Genomic DNA, 19,735 nt, shown 5'->3' with positions numbered 1-19,735 from the left:
AGTGCCGAACCGAGCAGCACCTCTGCCTCGTTCGCGTTCCCCTCCTGCCGCCGTGTGCGCTTCGCCGGCGTCTCTGCTCCCCTCGTCCCGGGGCTCCCGGCGCAGGTGAACGCCTCCACCCGCATCTCGTTCGACGCAGCCGGCTTCCGCGACGGCCGTGCAGACCTCGAGGTGCTCCGTCTGCACCGACACCACGTGCTGCATGATGCCGTTCCCTCGCTGGATTCCGATGGTGTCCAGCTCGCCGGAGCCGTAATCCAAGGATTGATTGGTCGGTGCTCCACGAGGAGAGCCTCGGAGCCTCCGTAGCGCAGTGGCGTGGCTTTACTTTGCAATGTGTTGCGGTCATCGGGGGATTGATTACTCTGCATTGGTCCAATTGCACCTGACGAGGAAGCAGAGAATGATTTGGGGGCAGTGCAGGAGCGAAGAGATGGTATGGTGCTAGAGCGGAAGGGTTTGAGGTGGATGGGTGAGCATCATCAGTTGGCAGCAACATCGATGGACAGGCAAACACCAACTAGAGCCTAGCAGCGGTGACCGTTCTAACAATTCATGCAATTGTCAATTCTTTTGGATCATGTATAGTTTGCTCATTTGGGTTCTTTAGTTTAGCATGGAAACAATATCGATCTATCAACTGATGCTACTTACTAGTGATGACTATTGACAACTTTTATGTGTGCTGGATTTAAGAGCACTGGTCTGTTTTGATTCAAGAATTCTTTCATCAAAATGTAAATGCATAATGGCATTTGATGCATTTCATGTAGATCAAAGTATGCACATAAGTAAACTAAAGGAAACAACGATACTGCATGTTAATAAACATATTATCAGGCTGAATCAGTATATAAGATGGGGTTAAGGTTTTCAGTGGCCAACTCCATCCTAGCAAGGGTGATTTTTTTAATTTTTTTATTTGATAAGGAGCGACTGTGATCTTTGAACAATCTCTGCATTTGTTGATTCTTTCTTTTGATCATATGGTTTGTTAGCTTGATTGCTTGGTTTATTACCTTGCTCAAATATACAAATTAAGGAAAAAGAACAAGGCCCTATTATATGCCCATGCTTTGCAGTAGGGGTTAGGCCAATATACGCTACTAATCTTGGGGCCATTGTAGATAAGACTCAGCATATTGGCTATGTCAAAGAAAAGAGTGTAGAAGCCTGAATAGAGCTAACCTCTTGCCAATGCAGATACCAACTTAGTATCCTGAGTCATCGGTTGCAGTGGCAAAAGCATGTCGGTTGGCAAGTCAAAACTCCTCCAGAGGTGCTGACCATCTGAATCCATGACCACAATGTCAAGGCTGCCGGTGTCGAGAAGCATTGCACGTTAGGCGGCCACGGCCACAGCACAGGCATTTAAGATAGCAAATTAGAAAAGAAAAAAGACAGTGGAAGACAACAGCTGCACTGCACGGCCCCTTGTGCGCATCGGCCCAACGAAATCAACGAGCTGGAAGGCATCAGCAGCTTCACATTTCATCGATCATAAAACAAACGGAACACGAGTCACTAGCTATAGCTACTTTGCATGTCGACCCGTAAAATCTATCTAACTGCTGCTTTTCATCGCCAACGTTAAGATCTCTGAGATGACCCTAGCTTTATCGGCCTCGAACTTCTTGTCCTCTGCATCCAACAACAAATGAAATCGTTCTTGAACATGGTTGGTTCACTGGGTGCAGAAAAACAATCGTGGTTCAGATTTACCTTTGTCCACGCAAGAGAAGTCTTTCAAGAACCTCAGGAGCTTGTTCCTGTTGGCGTGCAGTATACAGGTGATCTCAGACGGCTTTTCCTTGTTAATGACAAACAACTGATGATGGCAAGCATTTTGTTCTAAAATCAGCGAGTGAAAATAAAAGTTCACAACACTACAGCAATATGTATGGAGACACAAGGAAGTTGGCTGATGTTGTACCTTGAAGACGTGGAAAGCCTCTACTTGAATAGCTTTGCTTTGATCCTGACAGTGTGAACATAATAACAGGCTCAGCCAGATAAACATAACAGCTTCAAAGTCTGAACTGGGAGAGCACATTCAGGTACACACAGAGTACTAATAATTCTAATGGTTGTTCACTCTCCCTTAAAATGCAAAAATAAATCTTACCCTTAGAAGGTTCATTAGAATTATAAGGTGCTCTTTTGAACTAACATAGCGCGCCATCACAGCTGCATTTGACCTTTCTAGAAGAATGTCTCGCAAGAGCTGAAAGACATACCATGTGCATAGAGCAAATGGGATAAGATCAACAGAGTTAAATCGAATGTGGAAAAAACACAATAAAAATATCAATGTGTGGGCGCTGACTGATGTGATGGTAGGCAAGATCCAAAGTGTATAAATAGTGCTAAAATAACAAGAGTAAAAAACATACCTGAATGGCTTGTCTTCGAATGAAATAGTTGGAAGCAGATAATATCAGTTTTGAGTTAAATTCCGCAAAGAACTGTTACATACCACAATCAATAGCGACATAAATATTTAAAAATATTAGTTAATGTAGCTTGCAAGTCACATTGTTTTATTATACACAAAGAAACACAATTGATAGTAATAGGCTTACCCAATCATAGTTCTTGGAAAAGAACTCAGCGACAGTTGATTTATGTCGTGTCATGAGTTCCTGTTAAACAAAAAACAAATACCATAACCTGTCAACAACGACGACAAAAGTAATAAAAATATACTAATATGCATGTGTAGCCATGAGTGTAAAACAAACAATATGATTATAATTTATTTCTATTAACAATTTTGAGAAAAGAAAAAATTAGAACATAATCATAAAATATTCATCTTTTAGTTTGAAAGGTATGCACATACTCACCTTAAACGTTTTAAAGACATCTGATTGTATATTAAAGTCGGGAAACTGTATATAATCAAATAAACTTCTAAAATGTTGAGATTCCATAATGTACCTACAAAACAATCACTAATAAATACTAAACAAAACAAACATATGAGAAAGTTTGATATGTCACATGACAATAAATATTATTGACCATACCTTGCTGCAACTTGGTGGCGTATGCAATATCTAAGTAGAGTACTATAGTGTATTGCAATGTCCATGTTCTCGTACCTTCAAGCATATACACTTAATTTCATTTTGCTATCTCAAAAATATAACTTAAATTCATAAATTCATACAATATCAAAATAAAATTTTTCTAAATAAAAAATAAGCATGATATCCATATGATTTAGAAGATTCTATATAGTTTGTATAAATTTAAAATCATCAGAATGTAATGAGTTAACTATATATCCTTACCTAGACATCAAAATATCCAAAAGATCCGAATTAGCTTCCAAGTATTCGGAGGCGACTAATCTTGAATCAACCTTTTGCCTTTGCAAATTTGCAATTACTTGAGTAACATCTTTTTGTGTCTGAGCAAAAGTGTAATTAGATATAATTGACATGTGCAGGTATTAATTTCTAGTGTTATTGGATAGAAAAAAAATAGCAAGATATTTGCAAACATATAGATATTGACATACTTCCAAGTCCAGGTGTGGAAGGCAAACAACTAGTTGACGGAAGAGGTCAACATTTTTCTTGAAAAACTCTTTAGTCAATTGTTTGCAAGCTTGGTCGCATGGATCTTCTTCGCCATTTCCATAGAGAATGACTTTCATCTCCTTGATGCTTTTGCTTAGTTCTGTCATCTGCAAGCCAATAAAAATTAGAATTTAATAGCTAGGTCAATACTTCAAGAATTAAAATCCATTAATTGTTATTTTGAAAATTTTATTTTTGCACATTTCAACCAAGAAAAGATAAAGCACAAGCATAGAAGGTTAAACTCCTAAAATCATGCTCAAGCAATTTCAAAAGATGCATTATGATATATATTGTAATGAATGACCCACCCAATTTAGTTATTTAATATATTATGTTATATGATACTCAACCTATGGCATCCTTACATAAAATGACTCCTTATATATAATCATTTCAGTTACACAATGGTAATATATAAACATTTATGATTTAATTATAATGGCAGTAACAAACAAAAATATACATAAAAATAAATATGGACTTGTCCATAAAGTATTTCCTCTGTTCCAAATTAGATCGTTTCAGCTTTTCTAGATTCATAATGTTTGCTATACATATAAATATAACGTAAGTGTAGGTGCATAGCAAAAGTTATGAACCTAAAAAAGTTAAAACAACCTATATTTTGGAACAGAGGCAATAGTTGTTAGGGTTCAACTTATTAGTCCTATGCAAGTCGAATTTAATAAACTTGTGATGTGTATCACATGCGCAGAAGAAAAAAATGTTGACAAATCCTTCTCTTGTGTGAGACTTTTCCAATGCATACGGGTTCTTACTGACACTGGCAGCACAAGAGCATGCACTGTAAACAGATGCAAGGACAGGAAGGACAGACAGCCACATCCCCAAAAAGCAGACAGGTGACGACATTAAGTTGTAAGTTTGTAACTATCTTCCTAATCACTTTTCTGGGAAGTAGAAAATAACATCGTATATGGGACAAGGCCCCAGGAAAGGCGTGTGTTACCCTGTGCTCAAGCTTGGTGTCGCGCTTGCCGCCGCCGGAGCCTTCCTGCTTGTGTTCGAGGATGTAGGTGACTAGCTCCACGACGTGCTGCACCACCTCCGGAGGAGTCCTGGGCTTTGAGCGGAACAAGCCCCCTTTCCTGTGCCCGGCTCCACTCCCAGCAACCACCCCTGTCACGCACGGCCACAGGCACCCCGCCATCTCGATCGACGAAGAAGGTGGAGGAGCGAGCTCGTTGCCCGGCCGGCTAGATTCCAGTCGCCGGCGATGCCGCCGCCGCTGGCGACGTTCGTCGTCCCCCGGCCCTAAAAGGTGTCTATGATCATTGCTGATTATGACTCGGGACAACGCCCTGGCGGCGAGGGAACGTGTGGGGAGATCAGCGCCAATCGAGGGATCGCGGCGATAGAATGCGGAGAGACCGAAGAGGGTGCCGCGCGGGGCTGGCCGCGCCTGGCGAGCTGGGAGAGAGACGGCGGCGAAGGCAGCGCGGAGAGGCTAGGTAGCTAGCTAGGGTAGGATCGGAGAAAGAGGAGACGACGGCGAGGCGAGGCGAGAGGAGGGCGATCGAGATGTGGGTGCTGCTGCGTGGCCTCCGCGGGTCCGTAACGTCCCCGGTCAGTTGGGCGACCGGATCGGACGGGCTCGATTCGGTTCCTGTATCCGAGTGCGGTGGCCGGCTCCATCTCAACATGCATGCATGCATGCAGAGATACAGGTCGTGTTCAGACTGTCTCGTGTGTTTCTGCAATCTGGCAAGATACTACGAGATGAGATCGGATATGATCCCGCAGGTCACGGCAATTACGCGCGATATGCTCGGCCTTGAGAGTTGGGCCGTGTGCACTGTCATTTGGGCTTTGTTGTGGTCTTCTCTTCTCTCTCGAGCGCGCATCTCCTTTTTTTTCGTCTTCTTATTAGTTGGGCCGATTGCTTGCATCTGGCTCCGTATGTCAGTATGTGTGTTGCTGCTGTTGGATGGAACGGGAAAATGAATGAGCACTTCTATTGGAAGAAAAAACACACAGACCCTCGTGCAGTTCTTGTTTGGCTCAACTCTGTCTTGGATAGAATCAATGGATGATAGATCTTTTCGAAATACCATCGCAAGAAAGTGTTATTTCATTGCTAGAGGACAATATAGCTAAGAGGTACAATATTGTGTAACTAGCATAATGCCCGTGCCTTGCCACGGTTAACACTAAATAAATAATATTGCTTGCCTTGAAGACTTTAAATTTGGTCCGATAACTTTTTATCATTGCACCTCTGCATATTTTACTTAATCCTTTCTACTTTTTTTAAAAAAAGAACTAGATAGGAGCTCTGCCGATGCATTTAAGAAGGGAAGTAAGCGAGTTCAAGAATTACAAGTATAATAATACATACCAAATTGAGACTCCTCTCAACATTAAACAAATTATAACACAACGGGTGTGCCACAGGCCACCCTTCTCAGATTAATTTCATCTTTGATCAACAGCACCACCTAATGCGGCTGCGCTTTTTTGTTGAAAGACTCTTCTATTTCTTTCCTTCCAAATGTTCCAGGCGGTGTAGGAAAGAATTGCAGCCACCGAGCGCTTTTGTGCCTGATTGAGGTGCATCAGGCTTCTTTTCCGCCACTCTTCTGCGGCTTCTTCCTGATTTGCCGGCACTTGTATAACGCCTAAGGTCCAGGTACTGATCAGATGCCAGACATGTCGAGCGAAAGGACAGTGCAAGCCCAGATGTGCTGCAGTCTCGAAGGTCTGATCACACAAAGCACAGTTACTATCACAAAGGCCAATTTCTGGCCACAAGCTTGTCCGCTGTCAGAATTTTGTTTTGCACTAATAGCCAAGCTAAGAATCTATGCTTTCCCTCAGCGTGAGCATGCCAAATGTGCAGAAGAGGAAGAATGATCACATATTCTATTGATGAGTTTGATGTACATATATAACCAGTAGAAGGCCAGCGGGGAAGGCCGCGTCTCATCTATCCTCTTCCCCGCTGCTGCCGTAGAACCGCCGCAGTCACTGAGCCATCTCCGTCTCCGATGCCCTTTTGCAGCTCAGGAAAAGGAGCCTCTCCGTGCCTTGATCTTGCCTGTGCGCCGCTGCCCCTTCAAACTCTCCTCCATCCTCCGCCTTTTCGAGCTCCGTCCGCCAGCTCGAGCAGGGGAGACACCACAAGGCACCAGCCACCACGTCATCACCGCCACGACCGCCGCGTCATAGTGCTCGTCGACGTCGCCGCATTAGGTAAGGTTGCCTCTGCCATCGTCGTCACTGTTGGCAAGGTCGGAGCTCATCCTCGACAGTACGGCGCGGCCTCGTTGCATGATCTTATCCAGTCTTAGCCCGGCGGACCGTGTGTACGACTGTACGCCCACGTTGCGATAAGAAACAGAGTGAAGGCACGGTGATGTGGTCTTCGAGTGAGGCAACGCTGCGGCGAGCGGCCCCGAGCGCGACCCCATCGGCGTATGATGGCCTCCCGACATCTCTGTCCACAATGATTTTAGGTTTCTTGAGATGGTGTGATGGTTGGCTGGTGTGTGGAGGAGGCGGCGGACTCGGGCGCGGCAGGTGGGATCGCGTGGAGGAAGGAAGGATCCGGGGCTAGTTTTTTCTGCGGGCCACGTGCGTCTTCGTGTAGGAAACGGGGGGTTGCTGGTCTACCTGTCAGCGGCCATTACAGGTGACGGACTAAGGAACATGGATGAAAACGGTCGGAAATAATCGGCGAAGTGATCAATCACTTTTACTTTCATATTTTTTTCATCAAAACTGAAAAGGGTACGATATTATCAAAAATAAAAACAACATCTATATTATGGTAATTTCGAAAATAAAAATATACGATCGAGAACATCGATAATGATCGAAATCCATCAAAATGATATTTTAAAAAAACAATAAATATATTAAATCATAGAGCACAACATTAACCATATGACTTGGCACATTTCATATACAAGTATTGATGGTTGAGATATTAATCCAAATATCTATTCATCCATAACATGTATCTCATTTCAGTACTAAAAATTTAGACATTAACCCCACCATCCAAAAAACTATCCACTTTCCCATGAATTCAGGTCGCTAGGTTCTGATTTAGTGTTAGGATAAATAAGTTATGACTCTCTAAAAATATAGACATGACATTCTAAAAATATAGATAGCAGGGATGCTGGTATTATACGTGAATAAGGTATTTCTATAGGTAAAATACGGTAGAATACTGCAAAAATATGATATTTCTCCAAAATAATTGGAAGACGCTAAAATTATTTTCCTTTTCACTTCCATATTTTTTACCATTTTCGTTTTTGTTTTTTGATACTTGTGTACATTTTTGTTTAACCTTAAAAATTGATAAAATCTCAAAAACGATCCTCAAAAATTGGAAATTACTATTTTCATTTTCATCCCGTTGTTCCCTTTAGGAATAGGTAGAGATATATATTATGCATTATTCTGAACAGAAAGTTAAGAAAATTAAACTCTGCATTACAAACTAAAATTGCGATGAGAAAAAAGGGTACTCGTGGAAATCTAACGACTAACTTCTTCTCTGAAACTAAGCAATGATCAACTAGACTAGCATGCATATGGTTTCTGCTTGCCAGTGCGCGTGCATGACGTAAACATGCATGCCACTTATCTAAATTACATGGGGCGTGAACGACCAGAGCTTCCACGACATGGTCCCCAGGATGCCCCAGACGAAGGCGTCGTACTGCGTCTTCTTGCCGCCGGTCACCGTGATGACCAGCCGGTAGTTGTACCCGCCGTCGTACGGCTGGGTCTCGCCGCTGACGACGCTCAGCAGCTGCATCTTGAGCTCCTTCGTGCTGAGCGCGTAGATGCGCACGGCGAACTGCGCCACCTGCTGGATCGTCGGGTCGTTCACGTTCGCCACGGGCGTCCAGTTGGACGCCGGGGGCGGCGGGGGCGGAGAAGGAGGCGGCGGCGGCGGGGACGACACGGGTGGCGGCGGCGAAGGAGGAGGCGGGGATGACGCCGGCGGTGGTGGGGAAGGTGGAGGCGGGGATGACGCCGGCGGTGGCGGCGAAGGTGGAGGCGGGGATGACGCCGCAGGTGGCGGTGGCGAAGGTGGAGGCGGGGATGACGCCGCAGGTGGCGGTGGCGAAGGTGGAGGCGGGGATGACGCCACAGGTGGCGGTGGCGAAGTTGGAGGCGGGATATATACAGACTCAGGTGGCGGCGTCGGAGGAGGATTCTGGCTGTCCGGTAGTGGGCTCGGCGCTTGCGGGGTGTAGTCTTGGGCGCTGGCAGTGGCAAGCAAGGTGGCGAGCAGAGGAAGGACGAAGAGAACCGACGTCGCCCTGGCCATGTCAATCGTGAGCTGTGCTCGGCGGCCGGCACGGTGCACGGTGGTCTACTGATTGCTAGAGCGTCCTCGAGAGCTAGCTGCTACACTATAGGTGACTTGTGAGAGAGGGACGTGGTGGTGTGCGAGGAAAGCTGTGTCCCGTATGGTATTTATAGTGCAGCTAGCTAGCTAGTCCGTCGTCTCTGCAGAATAGATTCAGTTGGGCAGGTCGGCAGCATTGCCCTAGCTCCAGCAAGGAGATCGGTGAACACAGTGCCGAGCTGTATTGGGAAAACAAGTTACGGTTGACTTCACGGATATAATTCACTATACATTGTTAGCCACTTGTTTTGCACATTGTCAAAACAAAACGTTTGTCTTTCATCAGGGATCTGAACAAGCATTTGATTTGGTAGGGGTCGGCTTGTGACTGAACAATTTGCACCGCCCGGCCGGGCAACTTCCGATTCACACCCAATCGGTCGCGTGGAAATTTACTAATGAAATGGTTAGGCAGATGCATGGATCCAAGCAGAAGAGGATCAGGTGCAGTATACGTAGGTTATCTTGCAACTGCACAGTGCAATCTGATCCATTGGTTTTCCAATTCAGCAGACTAGATGCATGGCCTGCCACAGTACCATTATATTTAACACAGTTATTTTTCCGCTGACAAAATTACTGCAGTGTTTGCGAATATGCAGTCCCTTGCATTTTTTATTTTTTGATCCAGTACGTGGTGCTGCAGCAACTGCATGCCTCCTGTACGTCTCGATACATGGACGGGTGATGAATTTTGCATCCAGGAACCAGGATATCGTTAAAAGTTTCTGCAAGCGCGCGACATGTTCATTTCGGGCTTCCTTTTGACTTACAGTTAACCACATCTTGCTTCCGCAGGAATTTTAATTGTTGATGAGCTGCCGCTCGCTTCATGTATACGCCGTTAATCATCAGGTACGCACCTCCGCGCGCGGACTTCGTCGAACAATAATACAAATAGCTTATTTTTTTTTTGGCGGGGTCAACGGGATCGGAGCTTTATTGACTAGGATGAGATCTGACACTAGCCAGATGCTTGAGTTTATGATACGAGCCACTGCTATGCCTGGTCTAGAAAAATAAAGCCGGACCTGAACAATTACCCCAGATTGTTACATTAACCACTTGTCTTCCACATTTCAAAAGAAGAAGACTTTTTTCCGTGCAGGGATCTTTTTATTCAAACAGGAAATAAATAATTTTTTTTTATAATAGACATTACAATTTGATGCACCGGGCAACTTCGACTCCCACCCATTCCATAGCTCTTGGGTCGTATGGAAATTTCATGCAGGCCAAGCCTAGCTCGGTTGGTGGAGTCTCCCAGCGAGGAGCTCACCCATCCGGCTCGAACCCGGACGTGCACGCGCATTAAGCCTCCTGTGAGGCCGGGGGCAGTGAAAATGACGGGACTTTCAATTCACAGAGATGGATGATCCATGCATGTCTCTCGTAGTCTCGCCTCGATATATAGACGAATTTAATTTGCATCCAGGATCGGTACTTTCTGCTGCAAGCGAGATGTTTATTTTTGCTCGTACCTCCTTTAACTTGGACGGTTGACTAGATAGTTTATTTTGCTTGAGATGCCACTAAGTCACTTCGTACGACGTACTACCGCCGCGCGCGACTTAGTCCAACCACATGCAGAGAGCTGACCTGTAATTTTTCTGGCGTCGTCAACGAGAGCCTTATTGACTAGCCATCCAAATGATGTGACGCTAACTAATGGCTTGAGAGTTTATGATGATACGAGCCAATATAATGCTATGCCTGATCTAGCTAGCAAAGTCGGTCTTGAACAAATAATTACCCCAATTGGAGGCATGCAGAACAAGCCGGTCATCACTCGGTTGCATGCAGTACGCTCGTGCACACCGTTCGAAAGTCGATCGTGTAGGGAGCTGAGACGACGACTTCCTATTTCAGGTCAATAGTGCTTCCGGGAAATTAATGCTACGAAAAATAACAGCACTTAGCCACAATTAATCCCTCATCTTGTGTTGAACAATGAGGAAAAATATTTACCATCAGACCTGCAGCGGAAATAACAATCACATGCACAAGTGATACAACGATTTACGTGGAAAACCTCCTCAATGTGAGGAGTAAAAACCACGGGACCAACCGGTCCACTCCAACTTCCACTATTTGCAACAATGGGTACAATAAAGTCTTCTCTAGAACCTCTAGAGGATTACAACATCAACACTCTCATCAAGTTATAAACTTGGTCACAACAACAATACTCACAACTGAAAGTAGAGGTATAACAACAGCTAGCAGAGATGGTACAGATTCTGTTCCCTTCGGTAATCAGTCCATAACTGCCAAACTACAGCTCCACAGTGCACGAAATTTGGTAGGAAGGTAGTACCACGAGTCCTCTAACTACTGACCAAATTTCAGCTCAATCCGACACCGTTTGCTACCCCAAATCCTTCATCTACCACGACTGCTCCGTTCTGAACTGCAGCAACCCGAACTGACAAAACACCTCTCAAATCTGATGCTTCACTGAACCAACACCCAAACCAACTTACCAAATCGAAGTACTCTAAGTGCAGATCGAGCTCACCAAGTTTGGTGCCAATCCAAGCACGTTTGATCCTCCAATCAACAGCTTGACTCCGGTAGGTTCGAAGCCACCAAATATGGACAGATTTGCCTCTCCTTCTTCTTCCTCTCTTCTCTCTTGTTGTCTCCTTCTTCTTCCTCTCTTCTCTCTTGTTGTCTGTTGTGTGTGTGTTAAGCACGGCCAAAGACAGCAGCTCCCCTAGTAAGAAGGTGTCTAGGGTTTTTGAAATATATCTAGGCCCCTTAGTGGGTTTTGGTGGAAGATGACAAAGTACATGTATATCTAATCATGTTGTCGAGCATGTGTGCAGGGGCTAAGAATGACGAAGCAAAGCGTATTAAAAAATATGACCCCTCAAAAAAAAGGAAAATGAAAAGCTGTGTTTCAAATTTAATTGAAAAATTAGATTTTATTTTGAAATTGAGTATAGGAACGCCGTACTGTCAAGAGGGATTTTGATCCACAGGTGTTGATGTGGTAGTTGAGCATGTGCTCAAGAGAACCTTCAAAAGCCATGAGAATCAAACCTACCACTAAAAAACAACCTTTCTGTAAAAATCCATGTTTATCCGGACTGTCCGGTTCAATATCCGGAATGTCCGGACATTGTGATCCGGAGTATCCGGACAGTCACCCGGAGTCTCCGGGTAACTGTTACTCATCCGAAATTTATCTGGGACCGGAGTCTCCGGATCCCTATGTCCGGAATATCCGGATATATATCCGGAGTATCCGGGTACCCTTCTCCCAACAGCTAGTTTTCTATGAGTGGGGGTATAAATACCCCCATACCCCTTCATTTCTCCCTCTCTTGCTCATTTTGAACCAGAACACGCCAGCAAGCAAAAGGAGAGCTCTCTCACTTTCTCTCTTCTATTCTTGAGGGATTTTCTTACGGGAATCAAGTGAGATAGTTGCAAGAGCAAAGATTTGTGCTAGCAAGCTTTCATTCTATCTCTTGAGCACAACATCCTTAGCCGGTGGATTCAAGTTTATTACTCTTGGAGCTTCAAGCTCCTAGACGGCTAGGCGTCGCTTGTGAGTGTTTAAGCAAGTTGTGAGCACCACAAGAAGTTTGTAATCTTCATTCCTCGAGAAGAGGAGCATAGGGGTTCTTGAGCACCGTCTCTTGAATCCTTCCTAAACGGAGATGTAGCTCCTTTGGGAGTGAACTTGGGGAAACAAATTATGTCTCCTTCTTGTGCTTCTTACTAATTTTATTAGATATTTGCTTGTGAGACTAGTCTTCTAGGGTTTGAGATCGATCTACATTTATATTAGTGTCTAGAGCAACACAACTGTTTAGAAATACTCCTAAGAATCTACTAGCTTGCCTAAATTTACTCGATCTAAATTGCAGCATTAATATCTTGTTAGTGCATACATTTTTTCATACCCGGACTCTCTGGACAATATTTCCGGAAACTCCGGACACAAAACCCGGAGTATCCGGTCATCTGTGTTACTAACATTGTCTAAAGTGTTTTAAATTTCAGATTTTCCTATTCGCCCCCCTCCCCCCTGCTCTAGACATCTTGAGATCCTATCAGTTTTCTCTTCTCTCCTCTCTTTCAAGGAGGCATCTCAGCTATCCATTTCAGCTGAGATCAAAAGCTCACAAGTGCTGAATTTGTGGGCTGAAAATCTGAGTTGCTGGGCTTCAGATTTCATCCTCCATGTGGAGGAACAACCCAACAATTAAATGCACTCCGTCGTAGCTAGACGGCGACCTTGCACATACATGTGGATAATTATTTAAGTGCGTATATAGTACATGCGTGGCCAGACGCCTTATGCATCCGTCGACACTTTTACAGTTACTATATGTGTAGTACCAGTATCAGGACCAGCTGCTGCACGCTCTACTTGTGGGCAGCTGATGATTGTGTTCAAGTTCAGTGCATGCCTTTCGAAGCTCGAACCACTTGTTTGAACAAATAAAAAGCTGGCGAGCACGATGGAGGCTAGGCAGCAGTTTAGGTGTTACATACCTGGTGATCTACGTGAGCAAGGAATTAATTAAGAACTGGTAGACACCGTTGTATTCCGATGCATCATGGGTCGGCGATGACCATCGTTCAGACAGCGACGCTGGGTGTAAGTGACATATCGCGTATGACATCACTGGCAAAATTAAGAAAGAAAGAAAGAGAGAGAAAAGAAAAAAGTCCATTTTATTCCTTTCAACAATTCACTTTGTCCGCTTAACCCTCTGAGCAAAATTTAGACTCAATTTACTCCCGCAACCATTCTAATTAGTCCAATCTACCTTATAATAATTTTTTTCTCTGCGTATGAATTGAATTTTAAGTTCAAATTTTGTGAGTGGATAGAGAACATGATGTCATATATTAAAAAATATATTAAGAATTTTTATGGTTATTTTCATAATTTGGAAATATTTAACAAGAAATTTATCATAAAAATACAATTCTTCATGAAAAATATTCATGAAAAATCATAATATATTTTTCTAGCATAGGGCATCATATTATAAGTTACATTACAAAATTTAAAGTTCAAATTCCACTTGTAAGTGGAGAAATAAAAAATAGAAATCTCATTAGGGGGTAGATTGAACCAATTAAAATAGTTTAGGGTAGTAGTTTGAGTCTAAATTTTATTTAAGAAAATTAAGTGGATAGAGTGAATGTTAAGGGGAGTAAAATGGACTTTGTCCGAAAGAAAACATATGTACTCGTAGAAGACGCTGTTTTGTTGGATCCACAGGAGTCTACCGCCGGCCCAGCCCTTGACAGCCCGATCTGGAAGCCTGCTGGCCCATACTACGGCGACTCGTCGAGTCCGAGGGCTCACCCACTGAACCTTGGGCCCGAACGCCCATAGGCCCACGCGTCGGTGGCACAAGTCCCTCATCGGCCTAGCGCGGCTTGCTCTGCTGTGCTGTGCTCAGCATCGTCACTTCGGCCGGGAAGCTGGGCCGTGTCCCGGTGTCCCATGTGATTCGGGCTTTATCCAAGTTGGCTCGAGCGAGCATCTTCGAATGGCCGATGTGATTTCGGCCTGGATCTGATGAGTATTCGCTGGCCCAAGGTGCCTTTTAGTTTTAAGTGCTCTTCTTTTTTAAAACTATTCAAGTGTTCTTCTTACCCATTCAGTTCTGGTTTGACTCGACGCTTTCTTGGATAGATTCAATGCATGAGAGATCTTTTTCGAAGTATCATCCAAGAAAAAATCGAAGCGCATGTACTAGTAACGATGATAGCATACTATTTGAGCCTAGAAGAACAGCACACGCGTCACTAAGTCAATGATTTTGCAGCTACTAGATTCAGAACAATCACTGACGGAACATGTTAAGTGGCTGAGGGGGCTTCAATAATTAGTATTTTATTGCTGAAGGTGTTCAAGTGTAAATGAGCCATTTCCTGTGAGTGTTGTTGAATTCCCGATCACCATTTACCGACCAGGAAAATCAGACCAAGTGCACAAATCAACAAAGTCCCCGTCGGCCACTTGCTAGCTAAATGTCGCAAATCTGGTTGTAAATGCTGGAGTAGAGTGCTCATCAGAATTATATGTGGGCAGCTGCTGATTCTGTTCAGGTGCAGGACCTGCCGTTCGAAGTTCGAACCACCTGTATTTGAACAAAGCTGGCGACGTCGGCAAGCACGATGGAGGCAGCAGTTTAAGCATTATTACCTGGTCTACTGTATGGCGAGAGCTTTTTGTCCTCTTTCTCATCAAGTAAACTAAGCTGGCGATACATGTGACTAAACACTTTTCCAAGTTCCTTGTTTTTGAATCTCTCGGTAACGTTGGTCTAAATTAACTCAAGTCTAGCAAATTAAAGAGGAGCCGTGCGATCACGTCAAGGTACGGTACGGTAGATAATTTCACGGATCGACTCCGCTCTGCTCTGCGTTCCCTGTCGATCCATCTTCTCAATAGATAGGCTCCGTTGCACATGAATGTTCTCGGTCTCGGGGGGGGGGGGGGGGGGGGGGGGGTACCAACGGAACTGCTAGGCGTCCAGACGTCCGATCTGCACATCAGGGTTGGACGGTTTGCCAACTAAGAAATTCTCACTGCAACATACATCTTGTGTTCTCGTGTTGCGTGCAATAAAAAATATGTACAAAGCTTTGAATGCAGAAAAAATTCTGCCGCGACATGTATGAATGTTTCATGCAACATTTTAGGTTCCAAAACGTTATTATAAAATCAAGGCCGAATCAGTGCAAATAAAGTCAACTAGCTTGTATTGATAAGTGAAACATCAAAAAATAACTATTGCAACATCTGAAAATAAATTATGCAACATAAAAATCAAAATCATTAAACATCTTTAATAAGCAATAGAATATCAAAAGTTCATCTATTCCAACATTTTGGATCAGGTACTGCAACATGAAAAAATCCAATGCATGTAACATAGAAACTCGAAGCAATGAAGCATCTCAAAAACGCCATGTAACATCGAATATTATCAATTGCAATATTTTAGTAAGCTACTGCAAATGAAAAACTATGTGCACGCAACATCAAAAATCAATGCAATGAAATATCTCGAATAAACCATGTAACACCAAAGATCATCAATTGCAACATCTTAGGTAAACAACTACGATTTAAAAAAAATACGCAGATCTGATTGACCACGCGCAACAATATCATGTACTCATCATGAAGAAGGTAGGGTCACTGAGGGAGGCATCCCTTATTTTACAACGAATTCGTCATCTCCATGGTCAACCACATGGAGGCCACCATCAGACCTAATAGACGCAACAGATAAAAAATGCTACTAGAACAGTAACATACAGAGATTGCAACATCTAGCGGACGCGTGTGCAACAGATAGGAATATAATGAATACCCAAGTTCCTAGATCAACAACCTCCCTGCTAAATCGAGCTTTTCCTTGCATGCCTGAATTGACACCCCTACCCAAATCGAGTAGCTGCTTGCCGGAATCGACATGCTCCACGGCTGATTGAGTTGTTGCTCAGATGAATCGATGTCCTTCCAGCATAGATCAAGTTGTTATTCACTGAAATCACCATGCTCCCTTGATGGATTGGGCTCCTGTGACGCAAATCGCCAGCATCTCTCAAGCGGACCCGCGTCTGATTCACGTCAATTGGGTCGCCGTCGTCGCCGAGACCTCGGAGAGTCGCTCACGTCGAGCATGGTTGCCTGAGCATACTAACTTCTCTGCACCTTGCTCGATGTGTCGCCACCAGCACCCTCACGCGGTGGGGTTGATGGAGGTAAGAGCGTCGCGCAGTCACCGAGAGTCGCACGTCGAGCGCGAGTGCGCGACGCATCCCTCTTCTCCGCCTTGCTTGCACAGCCACCAGTGGCCGCCGCCGGTGGCCGCCTAGTCGGTGGCGGAGCAGGAGCCATGCACGGTCGCCGAGAGCCATGCACGGTCGCCGAGAGCCGCGCACATCGAGAGCACGTGCGCAACGCCCCCTACTTCTCCACCTCGCTTGCGCTGCCGCTGGTGCTCGTGGCCGCTGCCCCTCCCACCATCTCCAAAGGTCGCCTCGCTTGCGCAGCTGCTGGTGCTCGCCGCCGCCGCCCTTCTCGCCGGCTCCGGTGCGGCGGTCGCTTCGGCTAGGAACAGGATTCACGAGGGGGAGGGGAAAGGAGGAGCGGAGGCATGCGAAACAAAAATAACATACGGTGGAAGGAGGCACCGTCTGGATAAGGTCGTCAAAGCCGTAGAATTAAGTGGTTCAAATAAACATGGATAGGGCGTCCCTCGGGCGCTCTATCCTTAGCATTACCAAAAAAAAAAGAGAGAGACATATTTTACCACTTCACACACTAGATGGCATACTTTGGATATGCAGACCGGAGCCGCCGGCGCTCATCAATATTTCTTACAAGACTTCTGCTACGAACAAATAAATAATGCCTATGGAATAGTCTCTCAAATGTATACTTGGACGATATTACTTTACTTATGTTCAGTACTTCAGTTAGTTAATAGGAGTAACACACTAATTATCTCCTTTTAACTTGGTCAAAGTCAAACATCTTTATCTTTCATCAATAAAATTTTCAAAAATAATTACTTTTAAATATAAAAAATTGCATATTATGATATTTGGTTTCATTATGAATAAATTAATATTATTTTTATGTTGTCAATTTTTATAATTTTTTTATTATCTAAGATCAAAGTTTAAAAGATTTGACTTAAAAAAATCCAAAAATAGTTATATTTTGAAACGGAGGTAGTATGGAGGTAATATGATAGTACATGACTACTCTGCTAGTTAAATAAAGAGAACAAGCCTTGCAGTCTGAACACTTGATTTGGTCTTAAAAATCTTATTACTGACGCTTACAAGGCTCGAATAATGATCGACATAATAAAAACGTAAAATATACCATCCGGTCCGGCATATGATACTAGTGTTGCTCTATATGATAATGGGATAGAATGATAGATCGAGTAATAACAGTAGCACCGCTAGCTAGCTGCGGCTTGAGGACCGTAAAAAACCTCCAAGCCTAGCCACCATATCAGCTGATCAGCAGCTAGCTCGCTAGCTGTCGATCTTCCTGAACCTGTGGAGCTTCCAGGTGTCGGCGCGCGACCCCGGCACGCCCCACACCAGGCTGTCGTACTCCACGGTGGTCGTCGTCCCGGCGCCGCCGGGCCTGGCCGCGGCCACCACGAGGCGGTAGTTAGTGCCGCCATCCACGGCGTCCTGCGTGTGGCCGCGCATCACGCCCACGAACGACAGGTCCTTGCGGTGCGCCATGTCGTACACGAGCACCGCGAACTGCCCCACCTGCTTGATCAGCAGGCCGTTCACGTCCGGGACCGGCGCCCACTCGGCGCGCGACGGCGCGGGGAGCGTCGCCGCAGCGCGCAGCAGCAGGAGCGCGATCCCGAGCGGAAGCGCCAGCGGCGATCTCCTCATGATGGTGTGCTGGTGTGGCTACTACTGGCTACTAGTGCTTGAGCGAGCGAGCGAGCAAAGCGAGCGAGGCTAGCTTTTCGATCGTTGTGGCAGTGACGACGACATGGGCGTGCACCAGATGCGAGATTTTATAGGGCAGGAAAAGGGCATCGCTGTGCGTCCACCTCACGCGTTATCGTCGGCAGTGGATGCATGAGGCCGTAATGATCATCAGCTAGCTAGCGCCGACACCGGCCATGTACTGTGGCCCGGCGCGGCGGCCGGGAATGTTTTTGGGTGTAGCGGAGGAACTTGGATTGTTTTGGTTCTGATTTTGTGGCGTAGAGGCTGGAAAGGCACGTACTGCTGGGTCGTATAGCTTCAACTCTGATCTGATCTGCTGCCAGCTAGTCGTAGTAGTACTAGATAGTTCATTCTGGACTCTCGCGCGTTGGATCGTGCTCCGGTGCGCACACGCCCCAACAGGCCGGGCCGGCGTGCGTGCCACGATTGCCCACCCCGAAGGTTGCTAGGCCGCTAGGGTCGTCGCAGCCGCCCGGGTCAGATCGAACACGGGCGACGAATCTCGATAGTGTAAACAGGGACGGCGTTTTGTGAGGCTAAACAACTGGAAGCTGCGCACAGTAGCTATTCTCGGGGAGAAAGGCCGCATGGGCAGTGATCGAGCACCACCGGCGAGCCGCGTCGTGGTTGTTGTCCTTGGGCTGTGCGCGGGCGGCATGGCATCCTGAGCTCAGATCTGGGAGCCTGTGCTCCTTCAGCGAGGGCCTGTGGGCGAATTAGGACTCTAAAGCAGGTGTATAGGTTCATAAAAGATATGCACACTGACAGTGGTTTAGACCGTGATGATCAAGGATGGCCTACTGCAAGCAAAGACTGGTGGGATACAAAAACAAAGGTAATTGTCCTTGCATTTCAATTGTGCAGAATTGAATTTTACTTAGCCATTCTAATTGTGTGTTGTTCTTTTTTCTCAGGGATGTCCAGAATTCAAGAAACTGAAGTGGGGACCTCCAGAATATTTTGATTTGCTAGAGCACTGTTTTCATGATGTAGCTGTTGATGGATCGTGTATTTGTTCCTGGCCAAGAAGAGGATGAGGCGTTTTATGAAGATGAGGCACAGGGATATGAGGAAGAGGAAGAGGAGCTTCAAGGAACTGAAAACAGCCCTATGAGTTCCAGCGGGCATAAAAGGGCTAGCAGTACAAGCACTAGGTCTACTGCAGATAGTCCTATCAAGAAGAGCAAGAGCCCTATGTTGAAGGTGATGAAGCAATACCTTCACATGTCTGCTAGGCAATCAGCTGAAAGGAATCTGTTTTTGA

The 19,735-nt window shown here is 45.2% G+C and overlaps 2 protein-coding genes across 2 annotated transcripts; both read right to left on the bottom strand.

The window, feature by feature from the left end:
• Positions 1-1,564: 1,564 nt before the first annotated feature.
• Positions 1,565-4,761, bottom strand: LOC112877779 (putative MO25-like protein At5g47540). Its single transcript, XM_025942145.1, has 11 exons — positions 4,561-4,761; positions 3,527-3,694; positions 3,297-3,415; positions 3,030-3,104; positions 2,847-2,940; positions 2,583-2,642; positions 2,394-2,465; positions 2,126-2,224; positions 1,934-1,978; positions 1,723-1,828; positions 1,565-1,641 (listed from the first exon to the last, which is right to left on the bottom strand). The coding sequence occupies exons 1-11, from the start codon at positions 4,759-4,761 to the stop codon at positions 1,565-1,567; spliced, it is 1,116 nt and encodes a 371-aa protein (XP_025797930.1).
• A 13,121-nt stretch (positions 4,762-17,882) lies between these two features.
• LOC112873548 (cysteine proteinase inhibitor 1-like) lies at positions 17,883-18,408 on the bottom strand. Its single transcript, XM_025936541.1, has one exon. The coding sequence runs from the start codon at positions 18,406-18,408 to the stop codon at positions 18,028-18,030; it is 381 nt and encodes a 126-aa protein (XP_025792326.1). The 3' UTR covers positions 17,883-18,027.
• Between the last annotated feature and the right edge of the window lie 1,327 nt (positions 18,409-19,735).

Source organism: Panicum hallii, chromosome 9 (assembly GCF_002211085.1).
Source record: "Panicum hallii strain FIL2 chromosome 9, PHallii_v3.1, whole genome shotgun sequence".
NCBI classification, from domain to species: domain Eukaryota; kingdom Viridiplantae; phylum Streptophyta; class Magnoliopsida; order Poales; family Poaceae; genus Panicum; species Panicum hallii.
Note: the sequence above shows the minus strand (reverse complement) of the source record. Positions and strands in the feature narration are given on the sequence as shown.